Consider the following 21,862-nt stretch of genomic DNA (forward strand, 5'->3'; position numbering starts at 1 on the left):
CAGAGTTCAGAGGTAGAGAAAAGTGAGATTAAGAGAAGTGAAAATGGAGTCATGGAGCTTGGAGATGGAGGTAACGTGGATTGTAAATCGTAAAAGTGAGAAAGATTGAGAGGTTGGGGATTTATTGCTAGGGTTTTCATATATTCAACTCAAATTGGGCTTTGATTAGGTCAAAATGCATTCTGGGTTAAGAAGATAACTTTTAAATTGGGTTCTTTCTAAAATGCAACCTCGCACCACAGACGCCATTCCGGCAATTTAGCGACTTTCTCCGGCAATTCTACTCAAAGCAGCTTCCTCCAACTCGAAGTGTAGAACCGCAACAGAAAGGAGAGGTAGAATTGTAAAATCATACCTTTTATGTGAAGAGAGCTTCCAGGCATTGAAGCACAAGTTGACTACTGCACCTGTATTGGTATTACCTGAACCAAGTGAACCGTTTGAAGTGTATTGTGATGCATCTCTGAAAGGGTTGGGGTGTGTTCTGATGCAGCACCAGAATGTTGTAGCATACGCCTCACGGCAGTTAAGGCCGCATGAGATGAACTACCCGACACATGATTTAGAACTTGCTGCTGTTGTGTTTGCTTTAAAGATTTGGAGGCACTACCTCTATGGCGTTAAGTTTCATGTTTTCTCAGACCATAAGAGTTTGAAGTATCTTTTTGAGCAGAAAGAGTTGAATATGCGTCAGAGGAGGTGGATGGAGCTTCTGAAAGATTATGATTTTGAATTGAATTATCATCCAGGAAAAGCGAACGTTGTGGCGGACGCTTTGAGTCGGAAGTCTTTATATGCAGCTTGGATGATGCTACGGGAGGAAGAGTTACTGAAGGCATTCCAAGGTTTGAATTTGGGAGTTAGAGAAGAATCTGGAATCCTGTGTTTGAGTCAGTTGCAAATTTCTAGTGATTTTAAATCAGAACTTCTGAAGGCTCATCAAGATAGTGAAGCGTTACGTAAGGTATTACCAGCAGTTGAACAGGGAAAACAGTGGAGAATGTCAAAAGGTCAGGATGGTTTATGGAGGTTCAAGAACCGGATTATTGTGCCTGATGTTGGAGACCTACGACAAAGTATCTTGAAGGAAGCTCACAAGAGCGGGTTTTCAATTCACCCAGGGAGCACTAAAATGTATCAGGATCTGAAAGCGATGTTCTGGTGGCCAGGTATGAAGAATGATGTGGCATTGCATGTATCTAAATGTTTAACGTGTCAGAAGGTTAAGATTGAGCATCAGAGACCATCAGGGACCCTTCAGCCTTTGGAGATTCCACAATGGAAATGGGAGAGTATCGCAATGGATTTTGTGATAGGTTTGCCTAGAACCCGATCTGGTTGTGACGCTATTTGGGTGGTTGTGGATCGACTGACAAAATCAGCTCACTTTCTTCCTATCCGAATAAGTTGCACAATGGAGGAATTGGCTCGAATGTATATCAAAGAGATTGTCAGGTTGCATGGTGTGCCTTCTACTATCATATCTGACAGAGATCCTCGTTTCACATCAAGGTTCTGGGGAGCTTTTCAGCGTGCATTTGGGACTCAGTTAAGCTTGAGTACTGCGTATCACCCTCAGACAGATGGTCAGTCAGAAAGAACTATTCAGACCTTGGAAGATATGCTAAGAGCTTGTGTTTTGGACCAACCGGCGAGCTGGGACCGGTATATGCCATTAGTAGAGTTTGCTTATAATAATAGCTATCATGCGAGCATTGGAATGGCTCCATATGAGGCTCTATATGGCAGGAAATGTCAGTCTCCGTTGTGTTGGTATGAAACTGGAGAAAGGAGTTTATTAGGGCCTGAGATGATAGCCGAAACGACTGAGCAGATAAAGAAGATTCGTAATCGAATGCTTATAGCCCAGAGCCGCCAGAAAAGTTATGCTGATCAGAGGCGAAAGCCTTTGGAATTTGAGGAAGGAGAACATGTTTTTCTGAAAGTAACACCAACCACTGGAGTGGGAAGAGCTATTAAGACCAAGAAACTGAATCCCCGTTATATTGGACCGTTTGAGATTCTGAAGAGAATTGGACCAGTGGCTTATAGAATTGCCTTACCGCCATACCTTTCGAATTTGCACGATGTATTTCATGTATCACAGCTTCGGAAGTATACTCCTGATGCAAGTCATGTTCTAGAACCAGAACCAATCCAAGTGAGAGAAGATCTAACACTCCCAGTAATTCCGGTGAGGATTGATGACACCAGTGTTAAACGATTACGAGGAAGGGAAGTATCATTGGTAAAAGTAGCTTGGAGACGAGCTGGTATCGAGGAACATACCTGGGAACTCGAATCAGATATGCGAAAGGACTATCCACATCTCTTTTCAGGTAACTATATTTGAATTTTGAGGGCAAAATTCTTTATTAGGTGGGTAGGATGTAAACCCCGGTTAAATTAGTAGATAATTAGTCAATAAATTAGTTTTTAATAAGGAGGATTAGAAATGTGAATGCTATATTAAATTAGGGTAGAGCTCATCGAAACGAGAATTTTGACACTAATTTCGAAGAAAACGGTCCAAAATTGGACCGAAAGGACCGAACCGGTTGAACCGAATCCGAACCGGGCTATCGGTCCAACCGGACCAGCCCATTAAAAAGAGCCACGGGCTCTTTTTCCCTCATTTCCTCAAGGATGCAGCTGAGCTCCAGGGAGAGGAAAGGAACGCCGAACCTTTACGGCAAATTTCCAAATCCCGTAATTCCTCCGTTCGAGCTCCAATCGTCGCACCGTTTGCGGCCACGCGTTCACCGCGTCGAGCTCTACGTTTCTACCGGAACAATTTCATAGGTAACTTGATATTCCACTTCAGCCTCCCATTTCCCCCAATTTTCGAATTTTAAGTGGGAATGTTGAATTTCTTTGATTTTTGATGTTTTAGGATCCAATTAGCTTGAGAAAAACGTTCACTCTTGCTTATGTGAAGCTTGGGTAAGGTGAGGATACGATAATTCTATTTTATTTTCATTAAATTTGAGCTTTGAGTATTAAATTGGGTATATATGTATTATGAATGTGTATTAGGTTGAAAATAAATAATTGGAGCTTGAAATTGTGAATACTGGAACTTGGAGGAAGCGGATTAGTTGAGTTTTGAGGGGCTGTTTTGGTTTTGAATAAATAGCTTTGGTCGTTACGTGGAAATCGGCTAAGGTATGGTTTAGGTTTCTTACATTTAATATATAATGTTCTGTGAAAACTTAGGCTAGATGACCATTGGATAAGTTGGAATGCAGGTGTATGTTTAATGTTTAGTAATTTATCGATGAATATATTTGGTTGAAGTTTATTGGATAATTAGTTTTTAATTTTGGATGGTGAATGTTGTTATGTTAATTTGGAGAGAATTATGGTTGAATGTTATTGTTGATTAACTAATGATTTGGTGAATTATTGATTTGAGGTATTTTGTGTTAAAAGCCTAGGATTTGTGAACTATGATTCTTAGTTGAATTTTGGTTGTTGGATTTGAATGTTGTATGAGTTTAATTGTTGATTTGAGGTAGATTTATTGTGGTGGTTGTTATGATGATGAGAAAGGGTATGTTGAATTGAAAAGAATACAGGTTTGGACCCGAATAGGGTGGCAAAGTCTGAGTTTTAGAGGAGATGCTGCCGAAATTTTATAAAAATTAGAGATTTTGTTTATATGATTATCTAAAAAGATTTAGATTTAAAGGTTATATGGTTTGATTTTGAGTTATTAAGAAAATGAGCATGTTTTAAGTTTAGTTCATTTGGAAAAGAATGAATTATGTTTTGAATTGGAACTATTGATGGACGGAATGAGAGGTGTGATAATGAAGGATAATGATTGAATATGATTGACATATAATGATGAATGAGATGTGATTGAGAATGATGTGGATGTTGATGAATTTTAATTGAATTATTTATATGGCTTATGAATTTGAATAATCTGAGATACGAGATTCCCTGGATTAAGTGCCGTGGCTTGCCACCACGTGTACCAGGTTGAAAACTCGATACTCTGTTGACCCTACGACGTAAGTGTGACCGGGCACTATATAAATTCCCGGGAATGTTACCCCCATTGAGCAATATTGATTATTTGAGAAAAATCTATGCATAGACTCTTGGGGATGCACGTCGGGGGACCGTCTAAGGACAATTCAGACTTGTCGGGTTGGCTGGGTAACCGACAGATGAGCCTCATCAGCCATAGGACAGGCATGCATCATATGCATATTACTTGAATTACTTGCTTGTGCTCTAATTGGGTGTGCCTATCTGTATTTGCCATGCTAAATGTGTATTTGTTACCTGCAGTAGTTGTAACTTTCTTGTGTTTGCCTTTATCTGTTTATTTGTCTGTGAAAATGCATGATGGAATTGGAGGTATGGAGGAATGGCAGTATAGGACTTAGATTTAAGGTTAAGTTAAGTTAGGATTAAATATTTTTAGGAAACCACCTTTTATGGCTTCTGTTTAATACTTTAAGCTCTACAATCTGAGTGTCGGCGTTCTAGGATTGCCTCTGGCATTCCCAGGACCTTATATATTATGTGTGTGGCACCTTTACCATACTGAGAACCTCCGGTTCTCATTCCATACTATGTTGTTATTTTTCAGATGCAGGTCGAGAGGCATCTCGTTAGGCGTCTGGACTCTTGAAGCGGAGTTGTTACTGGGATATTTTGTTATGTTATGATGTATATATATGTACTTAGATTTCTCTCCGCATGACTTATTCTTTTTGATCCTCTTAGAGGTTTATGGAGAGGCAGGATTGTGTGTATGTACTTTTGGGTTTTGGATATGTATGTATATATGTGTAAATATTCTCCGGCCAGTCTTGACTTCGCAGGCTGAGTTAGGAGCTTGTTATTTTGTATCTTTGGCACTCTATTCCTACTTCTGTTATCTTATGTTTGACAGTTACGGTTTTCTTAGCATGCAAGTTAACTCGTTCCTTGAGCGTTGCGCTTTTATCTCGCGATTTTTATTTCCCCTATCCTTCAAGGCTCCTAGTATATTATAACTCTTCTGCTATTATATGTACTTATTTTATTTTAGAGGTCGTAATACCACATCACCTCTGTTTTACGACTTAAGCGTAAAGCTTTGTGTGGTAGGGTGTTACACTGTGTCTATGTCTCAACTTATTGATAAAACAAACACTGACTAAAGGACAGAAGACACAAAATTTAGTGTTTTTATATTCTATTTGGTGATAAACTAGAACAAATTAGAAAAGTCTAATTTATTCTCATTTTTTTATTAAAAAATTTGAGAAAAAATATATAATAATAAAAATATAATTATGAAAAATTAACAAGAATAATGAAAGAAAAAATGAAAAATAAGTTGTGTCTCTTGTTAGTATCTTTGTATCTTTCTTGTCAGGATGAACACAAAATACACTAATTTAGTGTCTCTGGATCTATGTCTTATCTGTCAAACACAATTTTGTATCTCTGTCTCAATGTCCCATCCTTGTAAACAACTTACATACTCTTTATTCTTCATATGTCATAGCCATAAACTTCCGCCATTCAATAGAGTAAATAGTCAAATTCGTTCCTAAAATATCACTTGTTTTTTAAATTGGCCTCTGAAAATTTTTTTAATTAAATTCGTCCTTAAAAGATTTTACGTTAATCACGTTGGTCCTTCTGTCACTTCCTTTGTTAATAGCGTCAACATTTGTTGATATTACATGTTAGGTGATATTACAACACACACCTAAGAGTCTTAATTAGTTGCTAACATTATAAGTTTATAAAATTAGATCAAATCAAAACCTAAATGAAGGGGATCTTAAGACATTGAAAATTTTCAATTTGGAAATTATTTGATTTAATTTCATAAATTTATTATATTAGCCGCTAATTTGGACTACCAGGTGTGTGTTGTGATGTCACTTATCGTGCCACATCAACAAACTCTAATGCCATTAGCAATGAAAATGATAAAAGACTAACATGACTAACTTAAAATCTTCGAAGAATGAATTTGATTAAAAAATTTTTTGATGATCAATTTAGATAACAAGTGATCTTTAGAGATCAATTTTACCATTTACTCTCAATTTTTATGTAACCCAATAATAGGAAAGTTTATGTTACAAAAATTATTCTTATTGCAACTACAAAAACATAAGTGACATAAAAACCTCCAAAAGAATATCTGATCTACCACATAATGTTGTGCTGCAGATTGATGTCTTTGAAGTTGGTGCAGCTTGGTGGCAATTTTATTGCCCGAATGATGTTCGACGTTTGTTCAGAGTTAGAATCAAAAGCTGTAGCAGCAAAGGTTCAAGCATCTGCTGCAGATAGCTATAGAGGATTATACTTCTGAAGCTCTATTGGAATATTCCTTTACCAATGCTCCAAAAACTGTTGGCCTTTCTAGCAAACGTGATGGTTTGTCAAATTCCTTTGCATAACCTGTCAAAAATAAGTTTTGAATTTGATTACCTTGTACAAGGCTTAAGTATTTATAGGAACGAGCAAAAATTGTATTCTACACTCTACAGCAGCTTGTAGCCAGTTTTTTCTATGTATACAAAAATATCGGTGAAAACAACACACTATGACTTGTTTGGTTTCTAGAAAATGCTACCTTATGATTTTCATGTTGTTTCTTGTTTTCCGTATTTAAAGAAGGAATCAGATTTAGACCCATATTTTCTTTTGACATTTTTCTTCAAAAAAATCCAGAAAACAAGGTAAAAGATTTCCAAATAAGCTGGAAACAGAAAATGAAATCAGGAAACAATGCATGCTCTTATGTCTGCTTTTGTTGTTTAGTTACTTGTGCACAAAGCATAAAAGATACAAGTCCTTACTCATACCTGCATCTATGACCAAAACCCTGTCACAATCCATGACTGTTGGTATTCTGTGAGCAATACTGATAATTGTTCGATCCGCGAAGTCCTCACGGATGATCTTCTGTATCACAGCATCAGTTTGTGAATCAACAGATGCCGTTGCCTCATCCATGAATAGTATCCTGCTGTGTTTGAGCATGATCCTTCCCAAGCAAAGTAACTGCCTTTGCCCCACACTCCAATTGTCTCCTCCATCAACCACTATGAAATAGTGAAGAAAAAGTGAAATAAGCTCAAAATTGGTAAGACTACAATAGTTTTCAGTCACAATGAATTAAACTATTGAAAGGGATTATGGAGAGAGGAGTTCATACCTGAAGCCTCAAGTTTTTCAGGCTTTGCAGTCACTGCATCTTTCAATTGGCAGCGCTCGAGACTCTACAGCAACAAGTTATTAGTTGGATTAAATGATCCTGTGTCTCAAAAGCCTTAAGAACATAGTCATCTAGTTAGATGATAGTGTAAACTGCATAGTAATTAAACTCATTCCTATAGTTTTCTCTCTTATGATGCACATTGCCATATATTGGATATTAACTCAAAAAGTTACCTTCCAAATTTCTTCATCTGAATACAATCCAAGGGGATCAATGTTGCTTCTTACAGTTCCTTGAAAGAGAACTGGCTCTTGGGGAATGATTCCGAATCTAGACCTCAGATCATGAAGCCCCACATTGCAAATGTTGATTCCATCAATGATTATTTTTCCAGCTGAAGGCTCAATCAGCCTAAATAGCACCTGGATGAGGGTTGATTTCCCACTCCCTGTACGGCCAACAACACCAATCTTCTCTCCTCCTTGAATAGTGAGTGATACTCCCTTGAGAACTAGAGGAGTATTTGACCTATACCTAACCTGTTTAAACAATACAATAATAAAGAAGATTACATACACATTAAACAATCATGCTGCTTAGTATCCTCAACTTTGATTGGTTAGATTCTGATGTTACTTTGGTTTGCAAACAATATGCACTTATTCTTTTGTGACTATAATTACCTGCAAGTTATCTAACTCAATGTTGCCATGACTAGGCCAATCCTGAGGAGGAGTCCTCTCAGGGATTGTCCATGGAGCTTCTGATGGAAGGTTGGTAAACTGCTTTATCCTCTCAACTGAAACCATTTTATTCTCAACAGAACAAGTCATGCTTATGGTGAATGATAAGAGACTACTGAGAGCCAAGCCATAGGATAGAGATAAACCAACATATTCTGCAACAGCAAGATAACGTCATCAGTTTTGAAACAATTCTTGGTCACTACTCTGAAGGTAACTTTTTATCCAAATATATGCATAAGATCTCATAAATCTAGAAAAGCCATTGTTCATTTCCTGTATTTGTTTGGAATAGGGACCAATTATGATGCTTAGCAAAGAAGTTTCATGAAAAGTAGTGTACCTGGCCTAATAATAGCACTTGGCAGAAAGATCATGAAAACAGTGGCAATGCAAAGGAAAACCACTCCTGTAAAGTCCAAGCGAAAACCGAGCCATTCGTTTGCTCCATTGTTGTGGAAATCCATTCTGAGACTTGCATTTACCCTGTCAAGATTTTCTTGACAGAATGCTCCCTGTTTCCTGAAGCCCCGGATCGTCATAACACCGGAAATGGTCTCTGAGAAGTGATGGATAACCGGAGCTTTCGTGATAGAATCAAGGCGAGTCAGTTCCCGAGAAGATGCAATGTAATATTTCTGCATACCAGTATAAAAAGACAGTTAAAAATGCACCACATATTTTTTCTTTTTAGTTTTTACTTGTAATTTCAAATGCCATAGGCCTGTGCTCCAAGTGTGCATAAAGATCTCATATTAATGGTTGAATCAATTAATATTCTTGAATATCCAATGTTATCTGGAACAATGCAGAGGGTATGGATCATAATATTGTAGAGGCTACAATTTAAGCATGAGTAGGCACATAGCATCATATACATACCCGGTACCAATTATTCAGCCAAAACAATGGAATTAAGAGGAAGACAGTCTCCCAAGCATTTTGGCATGTGACAATGATGATGCTGATTAATGAGAAGTATGACACCATCACAAAGCTTACTAACAATGGAATTGATATATCAACCCAAAGTAGATCAGTAGATACCTAAATAATTCAACAGAAGCAGAAGGTAAACAAAAAATGTTAGTCCAAATATTATTATCTTAAAAGCTTATTTTAAAATCGAAACAAACGCATAGTAAGACTTACACGACTTAAGATTCTGCCAGAAGGAGTGGTGTCAAAGAATGACATTGGTGCATGCAGAATGCTATCAAGCATACCAATGAAGAAGCTTTGAGATGTCTTTAGACCCCAATATGTAAATAAGAATGACCTGATCATCACTACTATGCATGAAACTGCTGCTATGGCAGCATACACAATAATGAAAATGAAAGAAGGAACAGTATAAGCTTCTGAAGTTGCAAATGCTAGCCAGTAGTCACCAGCCAAGAAGGCTATGATCCATGCTAAAGACATTGCCAGCATGAGTGCTACTCCCCACCATCCAAATGCTTCAGTGAAATAATGTTTGTATACTCGGAGATTGACTTGGCCAGTTTCCCTCTCCTCCTCTTCAATGAGCTTTGATGAACCCTTATCAGACTTAGATTGCTCTTGAGATTGCTTTTCGCCTGCGCTTTCCTTTTCCTTCGAAGGAATGCGAGCCAACTTTGGAGACTGGCTAAACCCATCACCAGTTTCTGTAATCTCCATAGCACTTTCATGAGCAGCCACAAGTGCACCAAAATCCAGGCCAGCTTTGAGAAGTTCATCATACTTTCCACTTTGCACAATTCTCCCGTCTCGCATCACCTTGATATTGGAATCAGACAAGAAAAATTCTTAGTTGAAAGGACTAATTCAGGTGTAATTGAATTGAGAAATTAACAGGAAAACACACACACAAGTCTATAAAAAATTGAGTACATACTTACCATTATAGAGTCAACATTATGCAGGAAATCAACTTGGTGAGTTACTAGTAAAATGGTCTTATGTCTAAGAGCTCCCATAACACATTCCTGCAACAAATTAGAGAAAAAAGATAAGCACCTTCATCATGGAAAACTACTTCATTGTTCTGAACTAGTTATATGTGATTTTTTTTATGTGTGTATATGTACATGCGCCTATGCTACTTGCTGTCACAGCTAAATTAGTGTGCCATAAACGCCAATCCAAACACACACTAAATAAAATTTGTTCTCTCAAACACTAAATAAAATTTGTATAACTTAGTACATACCTTGAAAATGAATGATCCTGTTTGGGCATCAACAGCACTGAATATATCATCAAGGAGATAGATGTCACAATCTTGGTACACAGCTCTGGCGAGTTGCACTCGTTGCTTCTGGCCGCCGCTGAGGTTAATACCCCTTTCTCCTATCTCAGTCTGGTCTCCATGCTCCATCATTTCTAGATCCTTGTCCAGGCAGCACACTCTTATGACTTCTTTGTATTTCTTCTGGTTCATTGGTAGTCCAAACAATATGTTTTCCTGGATGGTTGCATTCTGAATCCATGATGTTTGTGCTACATATGCAACTGTCCCACAAACTCTGACCTAAAATTTGGATGAGAAAATCGTATATCCATTAAGAACCAATAAAGCTTATTCTAATTCTAGTACAGATGAATGCTTAAACCAATTTTGGCCACATAAATTAGTATGAATTTGAAATATCATCATAAAAGAAAACTGTTCTCTAGAAATGAACAAGAAATGAAGAAACCAATAACTTTTGATTCCATAAAAAAATTATTATACCTTTCCTGAAATTTTGTACATTTCCCCCAACACAGAAGCCAACAACGAAGATTTTCCTGAGCCAACAGTTCCAACAACTGCAGCATGGTCCCCTCTCCTAATCTCCAGCTCTTCAACCTTCAGAGCCTCATTCCCTTCCTCATCATCCCAAGAGAATTTCGCATCTTTCATCTCCACGGCTATGTCGCTTTCGCATTTATCATCTCTTTGCACTGCATTCTCATCCCTTTCCTTACTCATCATGAACTCATCCAACCTCCCTAGAGAAACCATAGCCTGAGAAATCAACATAAGAGCCTGAGGGAAAGTCCTAACCGGCTCCTGCAGAATCTTGATCACAGAAGTTATGGTGAAAACAGTTCCAGCATTAAGAGGAATCCCAAGAAACGTGGCGGTTCCAAAGGTAAGAACCGTGACCAAGAGAGGAGCAGTGGAGAGAATTGCCATGTTGACAGCAAAATAATACAAGAACTTGCCAATCCAACCGTGCTCAGCTTGGCGAAATTGGCGAATCTTGTTGCCGAAGTAATCCTCCCATGCTTGAAACTTGATGACACGCATGTTGTTGAGAAGCTCATTAATTGCCTTCATCCTCAAGTCACGGCTCATCATGATCCTGAACTGGAAACTGTTGCTTTTCTTGGTCCGAATCAGAGTGAAAACAAATACCACAGCAGTTCCAAGCAGGGCTGCAACTGCAGACAAGCCAACATAGGTGTAAATTAAGGCCAACGCCGCTGCAACTTGCAATGGCATTAACCAAATAGGATGAAGCTGAAGCATCAAATCAGATAGCTGTTGAGCATCAACAGCCATATGATTCACAATCTGGCCAGTTCCATGAGCCTGCCTTGCAGTGCTAGATAATCTTAGACCCTTCTTGTAAACTGAAGTAATGATGCTGGAACGAATAAGCATGCCGAGTTTCTGAGAGTGGAAGTTGAATTGATGAACACTGAGGACTTCAATTGATTTTGCCACAAGCAGGATCGAAATCAGGACAAGTCCTTCATAGGGAGAAGGATTAGCCTTTGATGTGAAATCTACAAAGCTCTGAATAAGCATTGGACCGATGTACATAACAGCGAGCCGAACAACTGCGAGGAAGCCGGTGAATGCTATGTGTTTCCAGAAGCATCTTAGCAGGGTGAATCCAACAGGGTGCTTGGAGTTTTCCTCTGGCTTTGGCCAATATTCTTGGAAAAGCTCTGACATCCTTTCAGCCCGAAACTCGAGAGGAAGCGTTGGAACATCTTGGAGTTTGAGTGGTGTTGTGTACCCTTTGTTGAGCAAAGGATTCATCCAAAGCCACACTGTTTTGGAGAACAAAGAAGCATTGCCATAAAGACTCGTAGTCCTGTCATTGGAAAGCCATGTTCTTGAACTTTCAATCACATCAGAAATTCTTATAGCATCAATCCCTGATGACCCTTTGATTGCTATTACCAAAAGGAACAAAGAAACTGCAAGATTGATGAAAGAAAACACATCATCCACTCTCAAATTAGCCTCCAAACTCGATTCCTCAACACTTACTAATCGAATAATGGCCGAAGTGGCAAAAAGGAAAGCAGCAACAAAGTTTGCAATCCAATAGAATCTTAGTGACAAAGGGTGCTTTGGAGCTTTGAACTTCTTCTCATGTACCATCAGAATCACTATCACTATGTTGGTTATCGCTTGCGCGAGGCGAAAGAGGGCCTCTATCTGTCTCCATGAGGCAAGATTGCTTTGAGTGAAGGCCAAGATGCTTAGAACAGTGTAAGTCAGAGCCAAGAGTGATGTCACCAAAAGGGGTAGTTTGAACCACAAGGTAACCTTGTAATCTGAATCTTTGTCCTGCAAAAGAGGCTTGGTTATTGTGGAGCCAGAGTTGGCATTAGAACTGAATCTAGAATAGATCTTTTGAGCTGCAAAGGCTAAGAGGGTGATCAAGAAGATGAGATCAATGGCAGAAAGAAGAAGTCTCTGAGGACATGGTGATAGGAATATGAACCTCAACCATTGAGCTACAAGTTGTGAAGTAGGAGAAGATGAATCCACTGATAGAGGTGAACAAGAAGATGAAGTAAGCCAAGAAGAAGAACTAGAAGACATGTTCCAAATATGGGGTTGGTATATTATGCTTCAATATGAAGAGTTACATATATAAATATAACTCAAGGTTGGTTATGAAGAGTTGGACATAACTTTTTAGTTTTTTCATACATCATGATGATGAAAAAGGATTGCTGTTATGATTGATGAACAAATTAAGAGGTGTGGAACAAGGTTGGAGGAGTATGAAACTGTGTTTGTGTTTGTGGGGAATGTTGATGTATTAAGCTATGTGTGTGAAAATGAATTGATTTTCAATGCGGCTTGCTTGAAGGGTGGGATCATTTAGTTGAATAAAATAAACTCCATGCGAGTCACGCATCTAGAAGTACAATATAGTGAAAATACTAATACTAATACTAATACTAATCATCATCATGTAGTTATATAAAAATATTTTATATGATTATTATGCAATTATATTAATCAATATTGTAATCAGGAGCTGGGCATATAATAATAAGCACCTTGTTGCAAATATATAATAGTGCATAGTATTGTATAGTATATGTGAGATTTTAGATAATAGAAATATTTTTATTGATGTAATAATAATTTACAATGATAATTATATAAAATATTTTTAAAATTTAGAATTATGATAAGAATAATACTCAGGGAAAAGATTTATATACGAAAGTCTGAAGCCATAACCATGGTGGTGAAACCTTTGAATTAGAAATGTTTTGGAAAAATAAACCTGCAAAGCACGGGAGATTCAAATGTTAATCAGAAATCTTGATGCACTGTTAGAGATTAGAATAAAAATTTGATCGACCTTCTAAAGTTTTATTGATGCATTCCTAATATGCTTTGAATTGTAAAATCATCTAATTCAGAATAACTTTTTAAAATTAATTGAATTATTTAAAATTACAATATCAAAAAATTTTAATAATTAAATTGATATTTTAATTATTATTATTATTATTATTATTATTATTTTTTTTTTTTTTTGCATCAAAGATGGATATATCCTTATCAATTTGTGCATCCGACCATAATGTCAATATGTGTGAAACCTAATTAAGAAGACAAATAGCCAAATTTGCAGAAGCACACGTCATGGGTCATGTGTTATGTCGTCAATTTCCACCAAGTTTACTTCAACTTTACATTCACTTGTTTTTGAGCCATTTATGGCTCTTCCGTAATTGCGTGTATATTGTTGTAAAATAAATAAATAGATAAGAGAAGTATATATAAAAATAAAATAGAGAAAATAAAATATTTTTATTAATATTTTTTAATATTTTTATTTTATTATAATTGAGATTTTATAACATATTCTCCATAATATACTCACTGTAATATACATATATATTATTATATAAGGCAAGGTCACGTAGCTTTTTGTATTGCTATTGAAACACTGTTTTTTTTATGCATTATGTTATTGTTACATATGGCTTTTGGCAATTTGAGTTGCCATATTTGATATTAGAGTAAAGTATCGTTTTTGTCTTTAATGTTTGGAGTAAGTTTTAATGTTGTTTCTAATGTCTAAATCGTGCTATTTAAATTCCTAACGTTTTAAAATTGACTCAATGTTGTCCTGCCGTTAGGATTTGTTAACAAAATTAACGGTAAGACAAAATTGAGACGATTTTAAAACGTTAGGGACTTAAATAGGACAAAAACGTTGAGGGACAAAAATGATACATAAAAATAAATTTTAATTTTATCCTTCAATAATATCAATTTTTTACGGTACATAGTTATTCAATTATTTTTTAATCACATCTAAGTAAATTATACTTAATCACATAGCTTTTGTTTTAAATAAATTTATTTTTTTTATAATTTTACTCTTAAAAATTTTTACTCATCATAAAATGTTTGTATAATGACTAGTACATATTGGGAAAAAAAGATACATATATAATAAAATAATACGATTCTAGTCATTCTCCAAATATTTCATGACGAGTAAAAATCTTTAAGAGTAATTATAAAAAATAAATTTATTTAGAATCAAAGTAATGTGATTAAGTATAATTTACTTAAATGTAATTAAAAAATAATTGAATAACTATGTACTGTAAAAGATTGATATTAGTGAAGGATAAAATTAAAATTTATTTCTATGTATTATTTTTGTCCTCAACGTTTTCGTCCTATTTAAGTTCCTAACATTTTAAAATCGTCTCAATTTTATACCGCCGTCAATTCTGTTAACAGATCCCTAACGGCAGGACAACATTGAGTCAATTTTAAAACGTTAGGGACTTAAATAGGGTTAACTTTAGAACTTACCTCAAACGTTAGGGACAAAAACGATACTTTACTCTTGATATTAAGTTGGTTTAGTTTGATGCCTCAGGCATCACCAAACTTGACATTCACATCATATATAATATAATAATATTATAACACTCCTATTTATATGTCTATTTAGATATGCCTCGTTAAAATTTTACCAAAAAAAAAAATTAGTGAAAGAAAAAGAATATAATATCCTTTTGTGATGAGAATTGTTTCGTTAAAAATCTTGTAAAAAAATCCAATAAAGACAAAAGCCTAATTAAAAAAAAGAATATAATCTCTCCTCAGGTTAGTAACATCACTTAAAATCTCGAAATCGATGCATTTCGATCTGGTGCACCAATCTTTTAAAGGAGAATGTTGGAAATGACTTTGTGAATAATTTGCCAAATTATCACTTGAACGAATCTGTTGAACTTCGATTGTTCCTTAATTTTGAAAGTCATGAGTGAAGAAGAATTTTGGAGAAATATGTTTTGTTTTATCATCTTTGATGTATTCACCTTTAAATTGAGCAATGCATGCTGCATTATCTTCATACAAAATAGTTTGAGCTATTTTCTTATTAGATAGTTCACACGACGATTCAATGTATTGAGTCAAACCTCTAAACCAGAAACATTCACGACTTGCTTCATGTATCACAAGTATTTCAACATGATTAGATGATGTTGCTGCTATAGTCTATTTTGTGGACCTCCATGATATAACTATATCACCATATGTGAATAGATATCCAGTTTGATATCTGCCTTTGTGTGGATCAATTAAATATCTACATCTGCATAACCAACTAATTGTGACTATTCATATGGATAAAATAGTCCCATATCAATTGTTTTGTGAAGATATCGAAAAATTTGTTTGATACCATTCCAATGTCTTTTGGTTGAAGATGAACTATATCTTACTAATAAATTTACAGCGCATGATATATCAGGTTGTGTATTATTAGCAAGATATATTAGTGCTCCAATGGCACTGAGATATGATACTTCAGGACCAAGAATTTTTTTGTTTTCTTCTTTAGGACGGAAATACTAATTTTTCATATCCAAAGATCTTACAATCATTGTTGTACTTAATAGATGTGACTTATCCATATAGAATTTCTTTAATATTTTTTTGTGTAAGTTTTTTGATGAGTAAAGATCCCTTTATTTGTATGTTTGATCTGCAGGCCAAGATAAAATTTACTCTTTTCGAGATCTTTCATCTCAAACTATTCTTTTAGAGCTTTTATAATTGTTGGAATGTCTTTACGAGTTTCAATGATATTTAAATCATCAACATACACAACAATTATAACAAATCCAAATGCAAATTTTTTTATGAAAACACATGGACATATATCGTTATTCTTGAATTCCTTTTTCGTCAGATACTTAGTAAGACGATTATACCACATTTGTCCAGATTACTTTAGACCATATAAAGACCTTTGCAATATGACTGAATATAACCCCTAAGAGTATTTATTAGATGGTTTAGATATTTTAAGTCCTTCAAAAACTTTCATATAGATATCACGATCTAATGATCCGTATAAATAAGCTGTCACCATATCCATTAGATGCATATCAAACTTATAGTATGCAGATAAATTGATTAGATAACACAATGTAATTGCATCCACCACAGAGGAGTATGTTTCTTCATAATCGATTCCAGGTCTTTGTGAAAACCCATGTGCGACAAGTCTAGCTTTGTAGCGTACAACTTCATTTTTCTCATTTCGTTTTCTCACAAATATCCATTTGTATCTAATAGGTTTTACATCTTTTGGTATACGAACTATAGGTCCAAAGACTTTACGTTTTATAAGTGAATCTAATTCTATTTTCATAGCTTCTTTCCATTTTAGCCAATCATTTTTATATCGACATTTTTCAACTGTTCTTGGTTCAAGATCCTCATTTTTAAGTATGATGTGAAGTGTCACGTGATATGCAAATATTTCATTCACAATTGTCTCATTTAGGTTCTATTTTTCTCCCATAAAAATATAATTGATCAAGATCTTATCGTTTTCATAATTTTCTGAACTTTTAGGTAGCTAAACATCTTCTGACGTTAAAATTACATTAGAGTTTTGGACAACCATAGATGTCTTTACTGTGTCTTTATCTTTTTCAATGGGAATAGTATTTACCTCTTTTCTTTTTCGAAAATTTGTCTTTGGAACTGACAGGTCTACCACGCTTCTGGCATGCATTTGTTTTTGTGACCATTTATCAAACTGGAACATTAATTTAAATTGGAGCATTTTTAGCTAACATATATGATTTAGTTATCCTTTTAGTATTAGAAAATACATCAGGCAACTTGACGAAGCGCTAAACACCGGCTTAAAAATTTTCACAAGTTAAAGCACAAGATTCGTCGTAGCTCTAAATCAGAATTCAACGCTCTTTAAAGTTTAGTAGAAAGATGTCACAAATTTCAAAACAAATAACCAGGAGTTTAATCCCTAGTCGTTCTCTCTAAGAATTGCAATCGGGTGCTCAATTATTAGCTAGAGGGGAAATCGGGGTTTTGAGCGCAATAAACAAGAAATGTAAATAGCAAGAAATTAAATTAGGAGTGATTAAGCTAATTAACTAAAGAAGAGAAAGTAAATTCAAATGCTAAAAAGATTTTGACAGGAATTGAGGGTTAATGATCACTATTTTTATCATTTATCATAAACATGACAATTATGAAAAGTTGATCCCACTTTGTCAATCTCTATACATCGAGAAAAATCAAGTAGACATAATTAATTCTAATCCATAAGTTCTAACCAACTTCATGATTGAATTAGTAAAAGATTAGTGTCAATAGAAACAAGATTAATTAACAATTCTAAATAATTAACAATCAATATTGGATATCATCAATAACGCAAAGTCACCTAATTTCTCAACCCCAAGCCAAGAAAAAAAATATACTCTATAACTAATTCAAGCATTTTATCAAATATCTAACAAGTGCATAAACATAGAACTTCATAAATGGCAAGAATTTGTAAAATCTACAGCTACTCAATTCAAGAAAGTAATAATAACAACAACTCCAATAAGCAACAAAAAATATAAAACATCAAATTCATTAAAGAAAATTTGCAAATTCAACAAGAGTTCATAAGCTAAAATAATATAAATAAGAACTAATAAGAAAAAGTTAATGATCTAAGATAGAAGAACAAGAAAATGTAAATAAAACTAAACTAAAACAAGATTAGAAACTAAAACTAGAGAGAAATTGACATGAAATTAACTAAATCTATCCTAATTTTTTCAATATAACTTTCTTATTTGAATCACCGTTTGTGATGTATAATTACTCATCATTTCCCTTATGATATCTATTTCGACTAATATCTTTAAAACTCAATAAATTTGTTGGAGACAATAATGCAACAGCTTAATTAAGCTCTTTTTGAAAAAATAACTTAAATAATAAATGATTAGAGTAAAGTATCATTTTTGTCCCCAACGTTTGGGGTAAATCCTATTTGTGTCCCTAACGTTTAAATCGTCCTATTTGTATCCCTAACGTTTGTAAAAGTGATTCAATGTTATCCTACCGTCAATTACACATCATGAGTGTTTTAGTTTGAGTTTTAAAAATCTCTTCTTGAAGTTAGAATACAAATATCTGGGATAGAATCGATGATCTACTCCGAAAAATAACTCATCAAATGTTGAAACTAATTCCTACAACATTTACATAATTCACTTTTCTAGGAACATAATTAAATCTAAACACAAATAGTGGGTATAATATTAAAATCGAACACATCCAAGTAAGACCTAATTGATAATGAATACATCCAAGTGAGAATAATTGAAAAATATAATCTGATTTGTTAGTATAATTGATAGTAGGATAACATTGAATCACTTTTATAAACGTTAAGGATACAAATATGACGAATTAAACATTAGGGACACAAATAAGACTTACCCTAAACGTTGGGGATAAAAACGATACTTTACTCTAAATGATTATATTAAAAGTAGCTTATAAATAAGTTATTTTGTGTTTGAATTTTTAGCTTTAAAAGTGCTTATTTTATAGAAATATGATAAAAAGTAGAAGTATTATGAAAGAAGTCATTTTTTTTAACTTCTGTATAAGCTCCTAAATAGTTTCTTAGAAAGCCGCAATTTGATTTTGAAAATTGTACCAGACATTAATACTACTACTTTTTATAAGTCAAAAGCTAAAAACAAGTTACTTTTGAAGCTTCCCAAACGAGCCCATTGGAGACAATAATGCATTAGTAGACAATAATGCATTGTTTCATATGAATTTTGTTCCTCCAAAAAACAAAATAATAGCTCTTTGGGAGCTTTCAATCATATTGCCTGAGTCAATAATAGTATTAACACATTCTTCTTTAGAAATAAGATAAGTAAAATAAATATTACTTTTAAAAATGGTATGCGAACTTGTACTATCCACAAAACAAATATCTTTATTATATGTTCTTACTATTTTCTTTAAAGTCAAACAACAATAATAATAAGATCATAATATAAAAAAATTTCAAAATTTTTATATATGTGATAGAAAAATGAAATAAAACAAATAAAAGTGTGTGAAAAGCAAAATCGTATTTCTGAACAATACATATACCATTTTCTTTTATTTTATTTTGAAAGAATTTGAGATACGGTTTAATATTTTTAAAATTCTTAATAAAAACATAAATATAAATATTTTATTGAATATTATATTTAAATATATCAAACTTTCCATTCAAATACATAGAAAATAAAATTCAACAAAAAATTTATTATATTATTTCATGACATAATAAGTTTAGAAAAAGATAAACTCAACTATTAAATTTTTTATTAATGATTTATATTTTTTTGAGGATTCTCAAAAAATTAAATACTTCGTATTGAGTAACGTCATTTTTAACAGTATCTTTTAAAACAAAATTTACTACCATTTGTTTATCATCTTTCTTTAAAAATATTTGGTAAAAATCAATTAAGTGTCTTGGAGAATGGGATACTAAAGGTACATGACCAATAGTCCTTATCGCTACAACAAAAGTATTTATTTCTGTTTTCTTATTTTGTCTATTGTTTCTTTCATGATTATCCCATTTTTGATGAAGCATTTTTTGTTGAAAATTTTTCTTACTTCTATAAAAGGATAAGTGATTCTTGTTAAATTCAAATTATTCAAAATCTTTTTTTTTTTTGTTCTTTTGTTTTTAGTTTTTAGAAATACACAGTATTATTATTCTTGTTCCTGTTCGAATAAATTTGATTCTTTTTACCAAAATCTTGCATTTATCACTTTTAGAGTTATAATTTATCGCATTTGTTTCAAGAAATGGAACAGTACCAGCTAAACGTATTTCATGATTTTTCATGAACAATTCATTATTTTGTTCAACAACAAGGAGACAACCAATTAATTTAAAATATTTTGTAAATCTTTTTTCTCAATATTGCTACTGCAAGAGCACATTTGAAACATAAAAAATCAAATAAGTTTCTTCTAACATATCGTTATCAGTTATATTTTTATCACATAATTTCATTCATAAGATAAGATGATTCAGAATATTGCGGAATTATATTCATTTATCGGTTTAAAATCATGTAGGTGCAAATATGTCCATTCATAACGGGTTTGAGAAAGTATCACCATCTTTTAGTGATACTTTCTTAGTGTCTTCATGACCCATTAAGTCAAGATAAATTTTAACATCTAATATCCATGATAAGTAGTTATTATCAGATATGCTAAGAGCATTAAATTCAAAATAAATTTTTTTTTGACAAAATATAAATTTATTATGTGTATTTTTTTTTCTCAAAGAAAACTATGCCATTTGAGTTATAATTTATTAGCGCATTATATCCTTGTTACATATAACTTTTAACGGCAATTTGAGTTGCCATATTTGATATTAAATTGGTCTGGTGTTTGATGCACAGGCATCACCAAACTAGACATTCGTATTATATATAATATAATAATATTATAATATTTATATGTTTATTTAATTTTCTGTTTTCTCTGTTTTTGCTTTTTTTTTTATGCTAAAAATGTATTTTAAGAAAAAAGTTAAAAAAGAATTTGTTAAAAATAAATTTATACATTTTAAAAAATTAAAAATAAAATACCTTGAAAGCAAATTATAAAAAGTGAATAAACTCAAATCAAAATTCAGATATTTTTTTTTTAATTTTAGGAGTAAATTTTTATAATAATTTTTGAAATTTACGGAATTAACCAATTTGATACTCAAAATTTCAATTTCACTATATAGTGGTCTCCGGATATCATAATAATCTCTAGACATATTTTCGGCAATAAATCACTTGTTTCATTGCTAACATGGCTACAATGTGCCATGCGGTCTCCGGATATCATAATAATCTCTAGACATATTTTCGGCGATAAATCACTTGTTTCATTGCTAACATAGCTACAATGTGCCATGCTGGCGCCTATAATGACTAGCTTAGCTGGCCAGATTCTAATTTATATCTAATTTGTTCCCTCCATTTCTATTTAACCTTAACCTTTTTTGCTCCCTCCCAAAGCTTGTTTATGATAATTTCTGATGCTTCTTCCTCCTTTTCTTGTCATTCTTCCTCCTTTCTTAAGATCAATGAAGAGTGGTGAGAGTACTGTAGTCGAATAATCCTTCTCTTTCATTTTTTTTAAAATTGCTCCATGATGATACATGATGTCCAATAACTCATTCATCTGAAAAAAATCCCCACGCATTACTTCAAAGTTCAAACTCCAACAGAAAAGAACAACATTTTAATCTATTGAAAAACTCCCACGTCGCAAACCTAAACAACATTTTCATCAACCATATCTCAA

At 33.6% G+C, this 21,862-nt stretch overlaps 2 protein-coding genes across 2 annotated transcripts; one reads left to right on the forward strand and one right to left on the reverse strand.

The window, feature by feature from the left end:
* Positions 1-1,720: 1,720 nt before the first annotated feature.
* Positions 1,721-4,632, forward strand: LOC148566823 (uncharacterized). Its single transcript, XM_088483114.1, has 2 exons — positions 1,721-2,339; positions 4,607-4,632. Exons 1-2 carry the CDS (start codon positions 1,721-1,723, stop codon positions 4,630-4,632), a joined length of 645 nt encoding a protein of 214 aa, XP_088339240.1.
* Positions 4,633-6,016: 1,384 nt separating this feature from the next.
* LOC107639051 (ABC transporter C family member 14) lies at positions 6,017-13,055 on the reverse strand. The gene is made up of 11 exons (XM_016342467.3): positions 10,652-13,055; positions 10,127-10,447; positions 9,816-9,902; positions 9,085-9,693; positions 8,815-8,979; positions 8,276-8,570; positions 7,873-8,087; positions 7,423-7,728; positions 7,187-7,250; positions 6,834-7,073; positions 6,017-6,426 (listed from the first exon to the last, which is right to left on the reverse strand). Exons 1-11 carry the CDS (start codon positions 12,746-12,748, stop codon positions 6,326-6,328), a joined length of 4,500 nt encoding a protein of 1,499 aa, XP_016197953.1. The 5' UTR covers positions 12,749-13,055; the 3' UTR covers positions 6,017-6,325.
* Positions 13,056-21,862: the final 8,807 nt, after the last annotated feature.

This window comes from Arachis ipaensis, chromosome B4, assembly GCF_059453495.1.
Source record: "Arachis ipaensis isolate K30076 ecotype BB chromosome B4, ASM5945349v1, whole genome shotgun sequence".
Taxonomy (NCBI): domain Eukaryota; kingdom Viridiplantae; phylum Streptophyta; class Magnoliopsida; order Fabales; family Fabaceae; genus Arachis; species Arachis ipaensis.